Source organism: Rattus norvegicus, chromosome 11 (genome assembly GCF_036323735.1).
Source record: "Rattus norvegicus strain BN/NHsdMcwi chromosome 11, GRCr8, whole genome shotgun sequence".
Classification (NCBI taxonomy): Eukaryota; Metazoa; Chordata; class Mammalia; order Rodentia; family Muridae; genus Rattus; species Rattus norvegicus.
This window is the reverse complement of record NC_086029.1, coordinates 15,947,425-15,969,434: the sequence shown is the minus strand read 5'-3', so window position 1 is coordinate 15,969,434 and position 22,010 is coordinate 15,947,425. Positions and strand designations below refer to the sequence as shown.

Genomic DNA, 22,010 nt, shown 5'->3' with positions numbered 1-22,010 from the left:
GTGGTTTGCTGCTGGCATTCGCTTATGTATTTGCTGTATTCTGGGTGTGTCTCTCAGGAGAGATCTACATTCGGCTCCTGTCGGTCTGCACTTCTTTGCTTCATCCATCTTATCTACTTTGGTGGCTGTATATGTATGGGCCACATGTGGGGCAGGCTCTGAATAGGTGTTCCTTCTGCCTCTGTTCTAAAATTTTGTCTCCCTATTCCCTACCAAGGGTATTCTTGTTCCCCTTTTAAAGAAGGAGTGAAGCATTCACATTTTGATCATCTGTCTTGAGTTTCATGTGTTCTGTGCATCTAGGGTAATTCAAGCATTTGGGCTAATAGCCACTTATCACTGAGTGCATACCATGTGTGTTTTTCTATGATTGGGTTACCTCACTCAGGATGATATTTTCCAGTTCCATCCATTTGCCTACGAATTTCATAAAGTCATTATTTTTGATAGCTGAGTAATATTCCATTGTGTAGATGTACCACATTTTCTGTATCCATTCCTCTGTTGAAGGGCATCTAGGTTCTTTCCAGCTTCTGGCTATTATAAATAAGGCTGCTATGAACATAGTGGAGCACGTGTCTTTGTTATATGTTGGGGCATCTTTTGGGTATATGCCCAAGAGAGGTATGCTCTCTCCTGTTTCTTTCTGCAGACACTCAGAACTATGAGTTTTCCTCTTAGCACAGCTTTCATTGTGTCCCATAAGTTTGGGTATGTTGTACCTTCATTTTCATTAAATTCTAAGAAGTCTTTAAGTTTTTCTTTCTTTCTTCCTCGAACAGGTTATCATTGAGTAGAAAATTGTTCAACTTCCATGTATATGTGGGTGTTCTTCCCTTATTGTTATTGAAGACCAGTTTTAGGCCGTGGTGGTCCGATAGCACGCATGGGATTATTTCTATCTTTCTGTACCTGTTGAGGCCCGTTTTTTGACCAATTATATGGTCAATTTTGAAGAAAGTACCATGAGGAGTTGAGAAGAAGGTATATCCTTTTGCTTTAGGATAGAATGTTCTATAAATATCCGTTAAGTCCATTTGGCTCATGACTTCTCTTAGTCTGTCGACATCACTGTTTAATTTCTGTTTCCATGATCTGTCCATTGATGAGAGTGGGGTGTTGAAATCTCCCACTATTATTGTGTGAGGTGCAATGTGTGTTTTGAGCTTTAGTAAGGTTTCTTTTACGTATGTAGGTGCCCTTGTATTTGGGGCATAGATATTTAGGATTGAGAGTTCATCTTGGTGGATTTTTCCTTTGATGAATATGAAGTGTCCTTCCTTATATTTTTGATGACTTTTAGTTGAAAATCGATTTTATTCGATATTAGAATGGCTACTCCGGCTTGCTTCTTCAGACCATTTGCTTGGAAAGTTGTTTTTGAGCCTTTCACTCTGAGGTAGTGTCTGTCTTTGTCTCTGAGGTATGTTTCCTGTATGCTGCAGAATGCAGAGTCCTCGTTGCTTATCCAGTTTGTTAATCTATATCTTTTTATTGGAGAGTTGAACCATTGATGTTGAGAGATATTAAGGAATAGTGGTTATTGCTTCCTGTTATATTCATATTTGGATGTGAGATTATGTTTGTGTGCTTTTCCTCTCTTTGCTTTGTTGCCAAGACAATTAGTTTCTTGTTGTTCCTAGGGTGTAGCTTGCCTCCTTATGTTGGGTTTTACCATTTATTATTCTTTGTAGCACTGGATTTGTAGAAAGATATTGTGTAAATTTGGTTTTGTTATAGAATATCTTGTTTTCTCCATCTATGTTAATTGAGAGATTTGCAGGATACAGTAACTTGGGCTGGCATTTTGTTCTCTTAGGTTCTGTCTGACATCTTTCCAGGATCTTCTGGCTTTCATAGTCTCTGGCGAGAAGTCTGGTGTGAATCTGATAGGTCTGCCATTATATGTTACTTGACCTTTTTCCCTTACTGCTTTTAATATTCTTTCTTTATTTTGTGCATTTGGTGTTTTGACTATTATGTGACGGGAAGAGTTTCTTTTCTGGTCCAATCTATTTGGAGTTCTGTTTCTTTGAATTTGAGTTCTGTTTGGCTTCTTGAATGTTTATGGTCATCTCTTTCTTTAGGTTAGGAAAGTTTTCTTCTATGATTTTGTTGAAGATATTTACTGGTCCTTTGAGCTGGGAGTCTTCACTCCCTTCTATACCTATTATCCTTAGGTTTGATCTTCTCATTGAGTCCTGGATTTCCTGTATGTTTTAGACCAGTAGCTTTTTCCATTTTCCATTATCTTTGACAGTTGTGTCGATGATTTCCATGGAATCTTCTGCTCCTGAGATTCTCTCTTCTATCTCTTGTATTCTGTTGGTGATGCTTGTATCTATGGCTCTTTGTTTCTTCCTTTGGTTTTCTATATCTTGGGTTGTTTCCCTGTGTTCTTTCTTTATTGCTTTTATTTCCATTTTTAATTCCTTCACCTGTTTGATTGTGTTTTCCTGGAATTCTTTCAGGGATTTTTGTGATTCCTCTCTATAGGCTTCTACTTGTTTATTTATGTTTTCCTGTGTTTCTCTAAGGGAGTTCTTCATGTCTTTCTTGGATTCCTTTCTTGCCGTGTTTTTGGATATTCAGTGTTTTCTTTGGTGGGAGAATTGGGCCCCGATGATGCCATGTAGTCTTGGTTTCTGTTGCTTGGGTTCCTGCGCTTTCTTCTCGCCATCAGGTTGTCTCTGATGTTACCTTGTTCTGCTATTTCTGACAGTGGCTATACCGTCCTATAGGCCTGTGTGTCAGGAGTGCTATAGACCTGTTTTCCTGTTTTCTTTCAGCCATATGAACAGAGTGTTCTGCTTTCGGGCCTGTAGTCTTTCCTCTTTACTGGTCTTCAGCTGTTCCTGTGGGCCTGAGTCTACCAGGCAGGTCGCTTGGAGCAGCAAAGTTGGTCTTACCTGTGGTCCCGCGGCTCAAGTTTGCTCATGGGGTGTTGCTTTTGAGCTCTCCGTGAGGGCAGCAACTAGGAGCTCCCGTGCACTGGGGTCCCAGTTGGCATTAGGTGTTTTCCTCTGGAGTCAGAAATGTGGGCAGAGTGTAGTCTATTCTGGCTTCTCCGAGTATTTTTGAGTCCGATATTCATAAGGGAAATTGCTCTGAAGTCCTCTTTCTTTGTTGGGTCTTTGTATGATTTAGATATAAAGCATAATTGTGGCTTCATAGGACAAATTGGGTAGTGCTCTGACTGTTTCTAATTTGTAGAATAATTTGACAGTATTGGTATTAGGTCTTCAGTGAAGGTCTAGAATTCTGCACTAAACCCATCTGGTCCTGGGATTTTCTTGTTTGGGAGACTTTTAATAACTGCTTCTATTTCTTTAGGAGTTATGGGGTTCTTTAGATAGCGTATCTGTTCCTCATTTAACTTTGGTACCTGATATCTATCTAGAAAATTGTCTATTTCATCCAGATTTTCCAGTTTTGTTGAATATAGGCTTTTGTAGTAGGATCTGATATTTTTTTTAATTTCCTCAGATTCTGTTTTTATGTCTGCCTTTTCATTTCTGATTTTGTTAATTTGGATACACTCTCTGTGTCCTCTGGTTATTCTGGCTAAAAGTTTATCTTGTTGATTTTCTCAAAGAACCAGCTCCTGGTTTTGTTTATTCTTTGTATAGTTCTTTTACTTTCTACTTGGTTGATTTCAGCCCTGAGTTTGATCATTTCCTGCCTTCTACTCCTCTTGGGTGTAGTTGCTTCTTTTTGTTCTAGAACTTTTAGGTGTATTGTCAAGCTGCTAATGTATGCTCTCTCCTGTTTCTCTTTGGAGGTACTTAGAGGTATACATTTTCCTCTTCTCACTGCTTTCATTGTGTCCCATAAGTTTGGGTATGTTGTGCCTTTATTTTCATTAAATTCTAAGAAGTCTTTAATTTCTTTATGTCTTCCTTGAACAAGGTATCATTTGAATAGAGCATTTGTCAGCAATTTATGGAGCTTGAAATATCATCCTGAGTGAAGTAACCCAATCACAAAAGAACACACCTGGTATGCACCCACTGATAATTGTTTATTAGCCCAAAAGCTTGAATTACCTAAGATACAATCCACAGACCATATGAAACTCAACAAGAAGGATGACCAAAGTGCAGATACTTCAGTCTTTCTTAAAAGGGAGAACCAATGTATTCATTGAGGAGATAATGGAGACAAAGTTTGTAGCAGAAACTAAAGGAATGACCATTCAGAGCCTACCCCACCTTGGGATCCATCCCATACACACACACACACACACACACACACACACACACAACCATCATACCTTCATATGTATCATACCATCATATAACATTGATGAAGCCAAGAAGTGCATGCTGGCAAGGGCCTGATATAGCTGTCTCCTGAGAGGCTCAACGAGAGCATGACAAATATAGAAGTGAATGTGAGCAAACCACTGAACTGAGAACGGGATCCCCATTGGAAGAGTTAGAGAAAGGATTGATGGAACTGAAGGGGTTTGCAACCCCATAAGAACAACAATACCAACCAACCAGACCTCCCATGGAGTAAACCACTACTGAAAGAGTACACATGGACAGACCCATGGCTTCAGCTGCATATTGTAGCAGAGGATGGCCTTGTTATGCACCAATGGTAGGAAAAGCCCTTGGTCCTGCCAAGGTTGAACCCCCCAATGTAGGGGAATGTCTGGGAGGAGAGGGGAGAAGGGGGGATGTTGGACAAGGGGAATAGCCTCATAGAAGAAGGGGAGGATGGGATCAGGCGGGGGCTTATGGTGGGGAAACCAAGAAAGGCAATAACATTCGAAATGTAAATAAAATATATTGTATAAAAAATAACAAAATATATATTTTCTGTATGTGTAGAGATGGTGTGGCAGTTAACCCAGATAACCCAGGTTTGATTGCCAGTACCCACATGGCAGATCACAACCATCTGTAATACTAGGTCCAGGGAATTTGATACCTTTTACTGTCTTTCATGGGCACTGTACATGCTGCACAAAAGTACATACTGGTAAATCTTCCAAAATGAAATTATTTTTTAGAAGAAAAAATATTTGTGTGTGTTTGTACAAGCATGTTATAAGGTACGTTGCACAGTGGATGAGTGAGTATTCTCACTCATGCTCACATGCCTAGGACAGAGAGGATTATGGGTGTCCTTTATCACTTGCCATCTTACTATTTTGAAACAGGGTCTGCTCAACCTGAAGCTGACCATGTCAGCTAGGGTTCTTGGTCAGTGAGTTTCTGCCCTCAGCAATGTGGTAACAGGCATGCCTGATTCTTATGTCGATGTTTAGGATTTACACCCAGGTTCTCCTGTTTATATAGCATGTGATATGACTCAGAGTCATCTCCCCAGACCTGAATAAACTCCTAATTAGCTAAGGAAAGTAAGATAATAATATCCAAAGCCCTCATCTTAATGTGGTAATTAAGAGTGGATTTAATACTGAAATGACAGTAATTAAATCTGTTGTGGACTGAAGTAGATAATAAACGCTTTTTGAGTAATGGGAAATGTGCAAAGACAACACATCAACCAATCAGTCAATCAATCAGCCAATCATTCAACTAAATGACTAAATAGGATGGTTTTGGATAACACCGTGGCATTTGTTTAAGGAAGAGTGACATGAGTAGAGGAAGGGACAGGTAAAACTGAAGGTGAATTTAAAATGTTGTGGACATGGATGGAGAAAAGGATGTGTCATGTGTAATAGTTATGGTCCAGATAGGTATGGCCTTAAATTTCTAATAATGATAAGCTGACAAAGGGGTCAAACTCATATGTCCAAATATCCATATACTGTAATACAGCTTTATAGACACATGTGTACTTTAAAATGGCAACCAGTTTAGGAAAGAAAAAAAATCTAGCTTCAGAATAAAACATTAATCCTACTTTACAATGGATTCTGAAAGAAAGGGGAGTAGAGTTGTGTTCTTCATACCTTTGGCAAAGGCACAGTGTTGAAGGGAACTAGCTAAAGGAAATAGAATAAACCCACTTCAGTAAGCAACAGTAGTAAGCAGTTAATGTAGAGGAGTGCGTTAATGTACATCCATGTATTGTTTCAGAAAACATTCTAATAATCTGCCTAGTGCTTCAGGAGAGAAAAATTCTATAGTGCAGTAAATTCTATACTAACTTTGGGGGTGTTAGTTTGAATACCATGCAAAAAGCCATTCATGCCTTTCTAAAGAAAGGAACTATTTTTATACTTATTTCATTCTGTCTTTTCAAAAGTAGACTACACCGAAATGATTCATTTTTATTACCTCTATAAGTGTTATTTTCCATAGTAGTACTCTCCAAAATTTAGTATATTGACAAAAGAAACAAAAATATCCCAGAATAATCACACTGATATTTTACACATTAAATGAGAAAAGAATAGTTTCAAAGGTGTCCTACCAGATGGATAGTGTATACTGTCATCCTCGCCAGGGTAGAAGTACATAACGGACCCGACTGCACCGTGACGTGCTTACCTCCCAAATTGCCTGAGGTTGGCAGTTGTTAAAGGTAAATTGTCAGAGCTTTCTCTGAGAAACTTTCAGTGATCTAAATCAGGAGCTTTAGAGCCTTTGTTTTTTCTTTTTTAAACTAAATTTCTACTTTTTTAAAAGGAAATTTACAGGATACACTAACATAACGAGTCCAGTTCTGAATACCTCAGCATAATTGGCAATATAACTGGTAATTCATATATGCTTAAACATACTTTTCCCTCCGCATATCCATTAATAATAAATGTTATAGCATGCTGATGAGAAAATACATTTTTTCTAGGTACCCTAAAATAGATTATTTACATATGCCACATGTGTACTTTTTTTGAAAATGTTAAATACTCTTAAGAACTAAAAGCTCACATTCAATGAGTACTTACTTACATGTAGAAAGTACTGTCCCAAGAACCTTTTACTATTTACTGCATGTTGTTATTTAATCCTCACAACAATCTTATCACGTAGCCGTGCTGTAGAAAAATTAACTGATAGAGGACAGAGATGTTAAGTAACTTGCCCACTCTAGGATTTTTTTTATACTTCGTGGTTTTAATTTAGAGATACCCTTAAAAATCATTTAGGAGGTACCTTATTTTCTAACAATTGAACTTAACGATTTTTTTTCTTTGATGAAATAATTATATATGTGTGAAATAATTAACACAAAATTGTGAGTTCTTTGGTGTGGTGTGCTCCTAATTCCTGTTAGCTGGGAGCCTGAGGGAGGACTGATTGAGCCCAGCATCTTGAGATCAATCTGGGGATCAGAGACACCCCATTAGGAATTTTTGTTTTTTGGTTTAGTCCATTTTATTATTTAGTAAACCGTCTTTTTTCTTAATCAATAAGTGAAAAATAATACTTAGAATTAACTTTTAGGTCACAAATGTAATGTTCAAAGGACACAAAAATGTGATAGTTTAAGACAAGTAAAGTAATGGCCACTGTGAATTTAATTGATGATTCATCTAATGGGTCAAACATTTTAACACCTTTTAAAATGGTTAAACAGTATTTATAAGATACAAAGTTACCTGTCTGCCTCTAGTATTATGTTAAATATAAAAAACCCCTTTAACTGAAATGCAGACAATATTGAAATATATTCAGATACTGCCAGTTTCATTATCATATTTTTTCTTTTTTCTTTTTTTAAGATGTTGTTTCTTTTATGTATGTCATTTGTCTTAGTCAGGGTTTCTATTCCTGCACAAACATGACCAAGGAGCAAGTTGGGAAGGAAAGGGTTTATTCAGCTTACACTTCCACATTGTTGCTCATCACCAAAGGAAGTCAGCACTGGAACTCAAGCAGATCAGGAAGCAGGAGCTGAGGCAGAGGCCGTGGAGGGATGTTACTTACTGGCTTGCTTCCCCTGGCTTGCTCAGCTTGCTCTCTTAAAGAACCCAAGACCACCAGCCCAGGGATGGCACCACCCACAATGGGCTGGATCCTCCTCCCTTGATCACTAGTTGAGAAAATGCCTTACAGCTGGGTCTCATGGAGGCAGTTCCACAACTGAGGCTCCTTTCTCTGTGATAACTTCAGCTTGTGTCAAGTTGACACACAAATCTAGACAGTATATCAGTAGACTGTCATTGTCTTCAAACATACAAAAAGAGTGCATCAGATCTCATTACAGATGGTTGTGAGCCATCCTATAGTTGCTGGGAATTGAACTCAGGACCTCTGGAAGAGCAGTCTGAACTGCTGAGCCATCTCTCCAGCCCTATCTTTTTTCTTAACTGTTCAAGGTCAACTTATTTATTTACTAAGTCTTAGTTTATATTTCAAAATTCTAAGACTAAGTTTCCTGAACAACTTTTAAAATTCTTAGCATATAATGAACCAGAAAAAAAAGTTCAACAGGTATGCAAGTGATGTATATCTAACACTGGTGCATCAAACTCAGGAAATAAAATTAAGTAAATCAATGTAATTCCTTTACTAATGTTACTGTATTATAAAATATGATTTAAAAGCACTTACGTATATAAAAATACAGAAGCTGGAGAGTACTGATTGATTATTACTTATTTTATTAGTACATCTGTATCTAAAACCTGATGCAAACTGTTCCCTGTTATAGGTTTGATTTCTTTTCTTGACCTGTTGTCTTTTCATCTGCTAAATCACAAATCTAATTTTCAAACAAAAGGAAGTGGAGTTTTGAGTTTTGAAATTTATCACTGAAGCGTAAGATGTGGCTTAAGTTCAGGGCAGAGCAAGGGACCTGTGTGTCTCCTGTGCATAGAGTGTACATGCTGAGCTGCACGTCCCCTGAGCCTTTCTCCTGTTGTTGTTAACAGGCACTTCTTTTTGAATTTTTATGTAAACTCAACAGATCATTTAATTTTCAGCTGTTTGCAACCTGGTTCTTTCCCTACAAGTGATTCACCTGTAGGTTTTTCCGTTGGTTACATTTTATCCCTGTTTTAATGGAATTTTTTTCGATCCAATCATATATGTCTGTGTAACCTTTGGCATTAAGACTGTTTGTTACTTTTTCTCTTTTATAATTGAGTAGTTATCATGTGGCCATCAGTCACTTTATGAACAAGGATGATCAAGTAGTTTTTAACTCCTTTAAATTCACAAAGCCAAAATGACTTTTCTCTCCTAGGAATGCCAGAATCACCTCCGCAGATATGGAAATGTGAATCTGGAACTGGTGACTCGAATCATTAAAGATGGTGGTCCATGGGAAGATCCAGTGTTGCAAGCTGTTCTTAAAGCACAACCAGCATCTCAGGAGATAGGTACTTTAGGAGAGTCGACACCAAAACCATTTCTTTTCTAACCTGGCCCAAAGTGCTTCTTGATAACAGCTTTGTTATATTTCATTTAGTAATGGTACTGTGACTGTTGGCATATTTACTGGGTATTAAAGGGAGTTTGGTTTTGACCCAGCAGTTATAGTTATAAAATATGTTTAAGTAGGAACACTTTTTCATTGTTTTTTTTTTTTAAGTTCAAACCTTAAAGCTTTTCATAAAAATAACACACAGAATATCTGTCCATTGCATGGAAGTGCTCTGAAAGTTGGAGCTTTGAATTTATTTTCCCTGTTACTATGGTAATAGAAAACTACTACCATATTCTGTGCCTATATTCTATAGTTAGTCCAATGCCCTGCACATAGAAATTGGTTAATACTGATGATTACTGTGTACAGTACTGTGATTGAATGATCACATTATGAATGAATGACTTAAATAAATAAGTAAATTTCAAATATGATAGAATAGCATTTCCCAAACTAATAAAATTTTGTATCATTCCCTCATTACTTTACATCCTTCTTTGACATCAGCTCTTACATACTGACCCATAATGGATTCTTGAGAACCAGAATATCTTATTGAAACAGGAGGCTCTGTTCTCTAATCCCACCTGTTAATATGGGAAACCCTTTAGTTTCCCATATTACTAAAATGTCCTGAGTTCTATGTGGATCACCAAAACTTAGCATATAAACTTAACCATAGTGTATAAGCACAAAAATGTGTAAAGCCAAAGTAAACAGACAAGCTCTTTCAACTTGGGAACAGTTAATTATCATGTGTTAAACATATAAGGATATTCTCATTTGCAACAGGTCAAGACATGGAGTATGTGTAGAAGGGACTATCACGCGGGGCTTAAGACCAAACCAGCACTATACAAAGAATGGATAACGAAAGGCAAACAAGGGAGCTGTTGCTTGATGTGTAGATTGGAAAACACTTAGAGCAAATCAAAGACCAAGACAGTTGAAAATGAGGAGAAAGACTTGCTTATTGATCAGAATTATCAAGAGTAAATTATAGGAAAGATAAGGGTCATAGTGAGAGGAAACAAGGAACTGTGGCTAGAGAAGATAGGGTAGGAAGCATCAAGAAAGGCACAAATGGAAAAAGGCAGGAGGAGCTAGAACAGAGTGAGTGTGAAGCTGATGGCTCTTCAGATCCCTTTTATAACTACACTAGCATCACTCACTTTGGGCAAAGCCTCCCCAGAGCCTCACTAATATAGATGACTCTTCTCTGGAGTTCAGACTGAAACAGATTTTTGCATGAATTCCAAGTCATTGTTTATTCATCAAACATTTTAGAAGTAAATGTAAGTAAAATGTTTAAGCCAAAATAAAGTATACTTCAATAGATACTGATGAAATATAAATAATTGAAAAATGTTTGGACTTAAAAATCATAAAATATAGGTTCCATTTCAGTCTCTGGCACTTATCATATCTTTGTCATTGGGCGAGTCATTTAATCTCTAATAAAACAAATAGCATAGAATCTGTCATAAGGTTGTTAGGTTTAAATAAACTTACACAGTTAAATGTGTTTGTATATTATGAAAGTAAAAGTAATCATGAATTAGTAATTATCCTTAGTGACATTAATTAGAAACTGCGACACAACTTTGCATTAATTTTATTTAATATTTATTCATGATAAAGGTTTTTCATTAACTTAGCTTACATTTCCCTGCAGTTAATAAGATTTAATGTGGTTTTAATGTACTAGTTTAGTATTCGGTCTCTTTTGTTTGTTTGTTTGTTTTTTTTATTCATTGATCAGCCATCTTAGATGACTATTCAAAAATAAGTTTTCTGTGAACATGTTATTTATATAATCTAATGAAATATGTTTTAGTTGTAAAGTTTAAAACAAAGTTTGGATACTTTTTCAGAGTAATGATGTTTTCTTTTTTAATATAGTGAACAAATACTTAAGTTCTGAAAATCCACTGTTCTTTGAACTACGTGCCAGATATCTAATTGCCTGTGAACGCATACCTGAAGCAATGGCTCTTATTAAATCTTGTATAAATCACCCTGAAATCAGTAAAGACTTGTACTTCCATCAAGCGCTCTTCACCTGTCTGTTTATGTCACCTGTAGAAGATCAGCTATTCCGGGAGGTTTGAGACTTTTTTTCATATTACCATTTATTAACCTTACTAAAAACAAAACACAACTTTACTGTAACTGAATTGTTTTGCATTGATAACAAGGATTCAGAGATCATACTATCTAAATGTATTTACTTGGTACTCTTCTTTTAAGTTCATGTGCCTTAGAATCTGATAGTAACAAATGATTGAGATAATATAATATACTTAACTAAGTAATTGGTATGATACGGAAAAAATAAAAACTGAGAAATATTATGATTTTGACTCTTAAAGGACTAAGAAGTTAAATGCTTATATTTATTTTGCTTTTTACAATAAAAGGACTTCTTTCCTAACCTGAATTTTACTTACCCATAGGCATTAATGATCTTGCAAGTACTCATTGTGAAATGCAAGTGTTACACTCTGAAACTATGAAAGTGTTTCAATACAATGTATAATTGTAAAAGAAACTAAAAATTTATCAGTACTTGCAAGTATAAAAATAGAAACTGCAACTAGAGTTGTATATGTTTTTGATGATAGGAACTGACTTTTCCTTTCTTCTTATAGCATTTGTTGAAAACTGACTGTAAGAGTGGAATTGATATCATCTGTAACACTGAGAAAGAAGGCAAGACTTTGCTAGCCTTACAACTCTGTGAATCCTTTCTTATTCCACAGCTCCAGAATGGGGACATGTACTATATATGGTGAGTGTTTCTGATGCATAATTTGAAATGGAAAAATGGTGAACTAAAGGAGGATTGGTTAATAGAGTTTGGACTATATATTTTTCTTACAGTTGTATGAAAGTGTTCAACTACTTTTTAAAAACTGTATAGTTTTATTATTAAATTATGTGTGTATGTGTATTGATATGTGCATGTGAGTGCAGATGCTGTTGGAGGCCAGAAGGAGGGCATCAGATCCTCTGGAGCTGGAGGGATGGTGTTTGTGAGCCATCCACCATGGATGCTAGCAGCTGAACTAGGGTCTTCTATAATAGTAATACAAGCTCTTAACCACTCAACCATTTCTCCAGCCCCTTCAGTTGCTTTTATGTTTTTGTTGTTTGTTATGCTGAAAAAAAAATCTTGGGATAGGTATATATTTTGTTTTTTAAGTCCACCTCCCTCCCCAACCCCTGCAATTTAACAAAGAGATAAGAGAAATATTAAACTTTTATCAGCTAAGAATTAAAAAAAAACAAAATAAAACTTTTTGAGTGTAAAGACTGTCCATAAAATCCTATATTGGAACAAGTTGGGAAGAAATAAACATGTATATATTTGTAATATGTTCACTGGTAAAATATTAAATGGATTATCTATCTTCTGGTTTCCAGCTATCATTTTGTTTTAAAATGCATTGCAGAGTTAGGCTATATGTTCTTTAATATAATTGGGCTATTTGTTTTTATGAAATCTTTCCTTATTTCTAACATATACCACCATCTTTTATGTGTATGCTTTATCTTACGAAATTCCTCAAGAGGCTTCAGTATTTAGGGATACAATAGCTATGAGAGTGTCTGAATAGGACAATAGCTTAGCTACAGAATCGTTCTCTGGCATCTGTGAAACAATAACAGACCAAAACAAAATAAAATACCCCAGATTTTCAGCTAACAAAAATGTATTAATCAAATGTTATTTTTTGGTATCTTAAAGGTTATATAGAATCTGCGTAGGAAGCTAGGGACTTAATAAGCTTGAGTATATACCAGGCAGGCAGTTGGAGATGTCTTTAAAGATAGTGAATAAAGGTAAGCAAACATTAGCTTTTTTATTTTTTAAATGTCAGTAACTGTTTCCATCATACATTGTATTACTGAGGAGATGTTCATGCATTACTAATTGGAAAATGTGATTTATAAAATATATAAACAAGCCTATAAAATATATAAACCAGCATCTCAGGAAATAGGTGCATCGGGAGATTGAAAACCAAAATCACTGTGAGTAGCAGCAAACACAATGTTGTTTCCTAACTGGAACAGTTAGTCACTTTTTTAAAAAATTAATAATATAGAATATATTAGAGTTCATGAATTTTTAAACTGAATGTTTGTTATTCTGTCTTGGCTCAGAATACTTTTTGATAGCAGAATTGTTACATTTCTCTCAAGCAGAGTTGTAATTACATGATGTTACATGTAAAATGAAGAAAACCCAGTGTCCAGTGAGCCCTACTCTTCTTGCATGTGCTGAGCTCACAAGACACCGATAGGAAATCAATTGGACAAAACAAACACAAGCAAACTTGCCCCCAGGACTAAGATTTCTATCTGAGTTGTGTCCTTATGCTTTCACTTCACTCGAAAGCCCTCCTTGTGCATCCTTGGCCGTGTATTAGAAAAGACTCTCCCTGTGAATGCTTTAAGTGCTCTATAGTTTGTCTGTTCAAAAGTATAGCATGTTCACAGAAAAGCACATGATCTAAAGATAGTGTAAAGAATACAGTTTTAGAATCAGTACTATAATATGTTTAAATTTTAAAATTACTTTCATTATCTTAATAGGATGAAAATACTCTAAAATACTGTTTTTAAATTTGCAAGTAGTATGTTTACTGGTCTAGTTGGCAACAGGACCTGGGGAAATGAAGCCAAAATAATGAGACCGACTAAATTTTATACAACTTACAGCAAACTTTATTCAGAACATCAGACAATTTATACTGAGGATTAAGAGAAATCACATGAATAAAGTATAGAATCATAAGGACAAGCCATATGTGGAGAATATGGCAAAAAGTTGTTTTTCCATAAAGATATATAAACAAGTAACGATAGCCAGTTACACTGAGAAATGGAAGTAAACTCACTCCTGTCCACTGCGCCTAGGTAGGACATGAAAAACATTTCAAGAACAAGTCCATGTGTTTGAAGACACTAAAGTCACAAGACTCAGGTTTCTTGGACTCAGTTTTCTCACAAGCACTCAGAGTTCTCACTTAACTCCATTCTTGGATGGTGTTCTGATAATAGTATACTAAAGGTCAAAGTTTGTGTTTTAAAGTTATAATGTCAGTATTAGTATATGAAATTAGGACTGATTTGATTCAACACTATAAATTTCTTAGGTATGGCGGCATATCATGAAGATTATGTATTTTTTATTTTTCTCTTTTAACTTCTATTAATCTCAAAGGTAGCATGAAGAGCATACATATTTATAACTACTTTGTGTATAGCCTTGCTAGGATAGTATAGAATCAGGCCAAAGAAAGCAATGTCGGCACTTAAGAGTTTTGATATATGTCTTTTTCTCATTTACAGGGAGTTGATTTTCATATGGAGTAAACTACAGCTTAAATCTAATCCTTCAAAACAAGTGTTTGTAGATCAATGTTACCAACTTTTAAGAACAGCAACTAATGTGAGAGTCATATTTCCTTTCATGAAAATCATTAAAGATGAGGTAAATATATTCCATTTCAGTTTTTAAATTTTAATGCTACATTCTGTGTTTGTCAAAATTCTTTCTCTTCAGCTTCAGATATTCAATATGGCACTTGTTGAAGAAAGAAACAATCTATTTTTTCTTAATTTGGACTATCAAATTATCATTTTTACCATTATAAATTCTGTTTTTGAATACTAATCTACAAATGATCTGATACTCCTTCACTGTCTCAGAAAATCTTAGTTGATAATAAAACTGTATATAGTTAAGTGGAATTACCAGACTATAAGAGGCTTACGAGGACATGAAGCTTGCAAATGGTTACTTTTTCCTACAGTCCATAACCCATATGTTGGCAGTATGGCATACAATAATGCCGTTCTGATTTCTTGTCTTGGTCAAAGATGTGTTTACTATTCCAACTATTAGAGGCATAAAGTCGATTTCCGTGGATCAATAAAAAATTCTGCAGTAAAAGCTAATATAATTATCATTAACAGAAGTAAAAGGTTGACTGATTTTCATACAATTTCCAGTAAGCTTATTGTTCTTATACTTCATTAGATCTGTATGGTGCCCCCTTTTGTATTTGAGTAAATGTAAAGCTCTTGCCTACTATATATTATAATAATAGCAATAACAATAATATCACCATTATTATAAATTCTATTTAGTATGATAAAATTTGTACTGATTTTAAAACATAATTACTTCTTGGCATCTATTTGAAATGACATGTATTAACTCTTCTGTCAGAGAATGAGAATGATCCCTTAAGGGCTGAGAGATGGCTCAGCCGTTAAAGGCTAGGCTCACAACCAAAAATATAAGAGAATGATCCCTTAAGGGAGACTAGAGTTGAAAGAAAATTCTAAACAAAGTTTGCAAACATTTTATACTGTGGTTATTGGGTCTTGTCAAACATGAAAACTAAATATAAAAGAGTAAAGGAAACATAATTATTGAAGAGACTTGATTTAGAAATTCTTCCCATACTTCAGAATACTGTTTCAGAAAGTTTTTGGAATTGTACTCAAAATTTTCGAGCAGACAATATGGTGATTTGTTAAGATATATTTAGTGGGAACATTTGTTTTCCAGGTTGAAGAAGAAGGCTTACAGATTTGCGTTGAGATATGTGGTTGTGCTCTCCAGCTTGATCTCCATGATGATCCTGAAACTAAATGTCTAATTTATAAAACAATTGCACATTTTTTGCCAAATGATCTAGAGATTGTCAGGGTTTGTGCTCTCTCAGTATTTTTTCTTGAGCGTTCCTTAGATGCCTACCAAACCGTTGAAGAGCTTTACAGACGTCCAGATGAAGAGTATAGTGAAGGCACGAGTACTGTTCAAAATCGTGTTCGTTTTGAATTACTTCCAATTTTGAAAAAGGGATTGTTTTTTGACCCTGAGTTTTGGAACTTCGTAATGATTAAGAAAAACTGTGTGGCATTATTACGTGATAAATCAGCAATGAAACTTATAAATGAAAATACACTGGAAAATTCTGCAGGTAGTCTAAAAAACAGAGTGGAACAACAGAGTGTGGAAGACGGGCTTGACACACTCACAGATCTGAGCACTGGAGAGACGGATCCTGATGGTACATCTGTGATGCAGCGGAAAGGGCAGGTTAACTCGAAGAGAAGCCTCTCTGTTCTTAACACTTCCAAAGTGGATCATAGTGTCCCCAGGCATCGGTGCATGTTATGTAACAAGGAATTTCTTGGTGGCCATATTGTAAGGCATGCCCAGGCTCATCAGAAAAAAGGCAGTTTTTCATGTGTGATATGTGGTAGGAAATTTAGGAACAGAGGTCTTATGCAGAAGCATTTAAAAAATCATGTTAAGAAGATTCAGAGGCAGCAAATTGCTACAGCACAACAGGATGATCCAGAAATCATCACTTTGGAAGAAATAAATGGTTCCAAATCTTCAATTTCCTTTGAAAATGGGAATTCAAATACTAAGAGCTTAGAAATAGAGACATTGACTGCTTCCAGTGAGAGAAACAAAGAGGTCACCCGTGAACACATGGCTGAGTTCATTAAAATTCCTATTGCTATGCCAGAGAATGCTATGGAAAACATTGTTGAAAATGGTAGACCAGATACTTCTTTCAATAATATCTCAGAGTCTTTATCTCAGTGTGATGATGACTATGAGGAGGAAGAGAATGAAGATAATTATGAAGATGATTATGATCTGAATCAAGAAACATCAGTACTTCATAAAATCAATGGAACTGTGTGCCATCCAAAAGATGTATATGCTACAGACCAAGAAGGAAACTTCAAGTGTCCTGCTCTTGGCTGTGTAAGGATATTTAAAAGAATTGGGTTTCTAAATATGCATGCAAGAACTGTGCATCCAACTGATTTAAATGTGCGGCAGACTGTAATGAAGTGGAGCAAAGGAAAGTGCAAATTTTGCCAAAGGCAGTTTGAGGATTCTCAACACTTTATAGACCACCTTAATAGACACAGCTATCCAAATGTGTACTTTTGTTTGCATTTCAACTGCAATGAGTCATTTAAGCTGCCATTCCAGCTTGCACAGCATACAAAAAGTCACAGGATATTTCAAGCTCAGTGTAGTTTTCCAGAATGCCATGAGCTTTTTGAAGATCTTCCTCTGTTATATGAACACGAAGCCCAGCATTACTTAAGCAAAACACCAGAATCATCTGCACAACTGGGTGAAGTGGTTCCTAATCATCAGAACATAGACCCATTTAGTAATGAGAACCAAACGATTCATCAGCCAGTTTCTACTAGTAAATCAAGGAAAGATTCTACAGAACCAAAGACATGTATAGACACTATGGAAAAGAAAACAGACAGTTTAGTTCAGAATGGAAATGAACATTCTGATGATAGTGTTTCAAATATAAGCTTGATAGACCAAAAGATGCCTGCCATAGAGCCAAATCCTGAAAATAATCATAGTCCCACTGACTTAGTCAACGGACACAGTGAAATAGAGCAAATGCCATTAGTTACATCAGATGCTACTCTGAAAATAGACATAAACAGAAACGGGACAGAAAATGGTTCTGTTATACCCAATGTTATATCACAAGAACACAGTGCCCTGTCAGTATCTCAGGCACCATCCAAACCAAATCTTACAAGTGAACATACTTCATATGGCTTAATTTTAACAAAGCCATTTGTCAGACCTTTGCCTCCCAGTTACCTTGATGAACGATACCTTAGTATGCCAAAACGCAGAAAATTTCTGACTGATATTGTAGATGCCTGTTCTGATCAAGATAACATGTATAAAAAACCAGTAAAAAGATTACGATGTGGCAAATGCCTGACCACCTACTGTAATGCAGAAGCACTTGAGGCTCACCTTGCACAAAAGAAATGTCAGACACTCTTTGGATTTGATTCAGATGATGAAAGTAAGTATTCTCTGTTTTCAGTAGCTCTATCTTTAGAAATGTAATAATACCATCAATATATCTATAATGTATATTTGTGCAACTAAAAACAGTAACTTGTGTATCCCAGATGATAAAGCACTAATCTATACATTTCCTTAAAATCCACAACCACTATGTGGTGAGAGTAATATTCTTCCTTTAGATAAACCAACAAAAATTCACAAGTAGTTTGTACAGGCTTATGAACTTGTAGACGCTATGGCTCAATATTGTTTATTCTTTGCTCCTACTTTTCCTACTAATACTGTACTGTACTGCCCTATACTGCACTACACTACACTAATTTTTCTGCTACAAGCAGAAATCTTCATTCTAGGTTTCACATAATAGAACTTGTAGAAATAGTACTTTTCATCCGCATGATAGAATATGAAACAAATAAAGCTATAAGTTACTGTCAAAAATAGAAGTAAAGAGCTTGGGGAAATGGCTCAGCAGATAAAATGCTTCCTGTGCAGTGCTGAGGACTGGACTTCAGATCCCCAGCACCCATGTAAATGTTGGGCCAGCGTGGTGCCTTGTCTGTAATCCACGCATGCGGGAAGCTCAGTTAGATGCCCCAGCAAGCTGGCTATCTAGACTAGCTAGCAGAATCTCAGAGCTTTGAGAGATCCTGCCTAAACATGTTTATCAAGAAAGAAAACCAACATCACCCTCTAGTCTCCAAATGGATCTGGATACATGTACCCAGAAGCATTCATACACATACATGCACACCACAAAGCACATCAACACACATGCCAGAAATATAAGATTTGCTTTTGTACTATAATCTATGAAATTTGAATTAAAACATTTTATTTTACAGGTGCCTGATAATGTGTCAGAACGATCTGTTGATCATGCAGTAGTGTTAACAAAGCACTACAAGAAAATGCATCATCAATTTGCTATTTCCCTGATGGCCTTAATTTTAGAGTGGTCTCGGATTACTAAAGAAAAGACAAAGCACATTTTCTGGAATGAACTTGCAGAGGAGATGTGCCGGCTTAGACTCCAAAAGGGTTATAAAACTCCCAAAGTACCAGTTATCCATGAAACCACACTTTTAAAAAGTTTATGGTGATTAATAGCAGCATGTTCAGTTTTGCTTTATGTGAAAACACATTTGGGTAACTAGTCAGAAATAAAAAACCAGCTATGGCCTTACTGAAGAAAGGAAAAAGTTGATTCATTCCAAGATGAGGTGGAGGGGAGCTGGTTTACAATAAACAATGTAAAACATTCTGAAAACGGAATTTGTTTTCTTGTCATGCATATTCATTATGTCTTCCCTTCTGGTCAAACATATTTTAAAGAATCATTCGTTGCTTTTTAGTTTGTGATATAATTTAGAAGCTGATACATAGAAATAAAGCTTGATTTATCATCATGCTGTCTGCTAAAGATTATAACTTGTTTTAGGTGATTAAGTAGACAGGTCAAAGTTTAGTGAATGGCTTGCCACCATTGAAATATTAAAAATAAAACAAAAACAGTGCTTGGCTAATAAGCTCTTGAAAAGAACCTTCAACACCCCACTCTGTAACGTCATTTATTTAAAGGCAGCAGTGTGAAGTGGAAAAGAAAGGTACCATCAGCTACTTTAGTGGGGTGCAAGAAGAATCTAAGACCACTGCCTTCTAGATAGTTGAAGGAAAACACTGAATTGAAAAATCTTCAATGTGAATAATGGTAAAAGCACACTGGGATATTTCTATCTGTACATAATATTAGGACATTGCTGGATGATTCAGAGTGAAGTCCTTTACATATTAGTATGAATTATCTAAGTATGGTCCTATGAAAATAATTGGCTTAAAAGTATGTCGGCTAAGAATAAGATCAAGAGTTTATTTTATTCAGTTAGGAGAATTAATTCAAAATTAAGCCATATTAATGTGCTTTCTTTATTAGTGATGAATTTGGCCTGCACGGTGATTTTTTTTTTATATTTAAGGAAGTATTTACATCAAAATTTGCACAACAGGAATACAATAACATATATTAATGCATTATTGTCCTTGGTGATCATTGATTTTCTTAAGGAAGATTTTATCTTATTATTAAAACAAATATTTTACACTTAAAATCCTCTAGATATTTCCCACCTGTCTGTTATGAAAAGGAAAATACCTGATATCTCCTTTACCTAATAGTATATAATTCTAAACAAGATAAAGACATACAAATAAAAAAGTGAATTCTTTAGACATATTAGTATGCCACGTGTCAACTAAGTGTTTCAGCTACTCCAGCATGGTTTTCTGTGAATCAATTTCATCATACAAATTTTAGGAACATTGAGGTTAGGAAAATAGGACATTACTTTCAGGGTGGCATTCAGACTTTTAAAAACTATGTTTTTCAATAATGCTGTATCAGAGGATTTATTTTTTAAAAACAGTTCTGAATTTTATTATTTACCATGGGCATTTGCAACTATGCAATGATGGTCACTAGTCCATTCCAATCAAATTGAAGTTTGTTTTAGGTTTGTTATGTAGCCTACATTAGGCTTTGGAATTTACATGCAGATAACAGATAAGTGCAACTCATGAATTTTAAATCCTTTAATTTCAACTCAAAATATTTTCCATATTTCCTGACACTAAAAATGTAATAATTGACTTTTATTTCAGTTCATATTAAAAGTGCATCTTGTAATAAAAATCCTGTTTGGAAACTGGTTCATTTGCACAATGAATTTTTTTTGGAACAAAATTTCTGCTTTGTACACTTTGCAGTTAATTACATTTTACTATTTTTTAACTTTAGTTTTTACAGGTTGTAACCACTGATAGATATAAATTCATAAAGCATTACATTTTCTTGAAGTTTGTGTGCAAAGATGTGTTAAACAAATTCCGCCTGTTACTTTGTCCTTAAGCTTAACTTGAAGGTTTTCTTTTGACTTGTGTTGCTAAGAAAAAGTTTTCCTATAGATAAAATTGGTTCATATATAACCAACCCAAAACGTCATGTAAAATTCTGTTTGACCACATTTTTTCTAACCTCTTTATATACTTCTCATTTTACCTGTTGAAAGAATTTGTGCATTATGATTTTCTCCAAAGCATTTTGCTTTTATGTAAACCCAGAAGTTCTGATTTGGGATTCAGAAGGAAAGGAAGCTTCCATCTTACCTACGTTCTTTCCCAACTCCTCCTTTCCTACTTATGTTTTGAGGATACATGAACCACCTTTCAAATATTTGTTTTAAAATAAAGAATTATATGTGTCAGTAAAGTCACCAAAAGTGCAGATCTGAATCCTTGCTGCTCAGACACAGAAGATGCACAGGAAAGAGTCTCTCCGCGGACAAGGACACTGGTACTTTGGGCTCTAGCCATATTCATTTTTTAAAAACCATCACCAATATATAACAAAATATAATTTATATCATTGATCTGTGATTCTTTTCAAATCACACTGAACATTTAGCTGTACTTTCATGTTTGGTTTAATATTGTATGAATGAAAAGCCTAAAAGGGATGATAGTGTTTATTTTTTAATTTATTTGGTACTGTCAAACACCTTTTCAGAATGAGCAAATGCTGCATTTGCATTTTGGAATTGTTTTGTGAAAGATACTACAGAGATTCAGCAAGAAGGGAAATTTGTGCTTCCTTGTTGAACATTAAATTATTTTACTTTGCATTTTATAAAAGTACAAATTAAAACTGAGCCATTGAACTGCAATAAATCAACAATAGTGTCTCATTTCAAGAAATTTTTTGTATTGTACATAGATTTGTTCAATAAAACATTGTCCTTGTTGATAA

The 22,010-nt window shown here is 35.3% G+C and overlaps 1 protein-coding gene across 3 annotated transcripts in view; it reads left to right on the top strand.

The window, feature by feature from the left end:
* Zfp654 (zinc finger protein 654) overlaps nt 1–22,010 on the top strand; it is a 64,533-nt gene extending 42,523 nt beyond the window's left edge. For 2 of the 3 annotated variants that reach the window (XM_237855.11, XM_063270836.1), the window contains exons 4-9: nt 9,118–9,253; nt 11,203–11,405; nt 11,952–12,091; nt 14,662–14,803; nt 15,890–18,203; nt 19,054–22,010. In XM_237855.11, the coding sequence (XP_237855.6) occupies nt 9,118–9,253; nt 11,203–11,405; nt 11,952–12,091; nt 14,662–14,803; nt 15,890–18,203; nt 19,054–19,061 (2,943 nt within the window). In that variant the 3' untranslated portion in view covers nt 19,062–22,010. Of the gene's footprint in view, nt 1–1,243; nt 3,792–3,909; nt 4,000–9,117; nt 9,254–11,202; nt 11,406–11,951; nt 12,092–14,661; nt 14,804–15,889; nt 18,204–19,053 lie in introns of those variants that run through there. The other variant, XM_039088760.2, reaches the window with a different exon arrangement.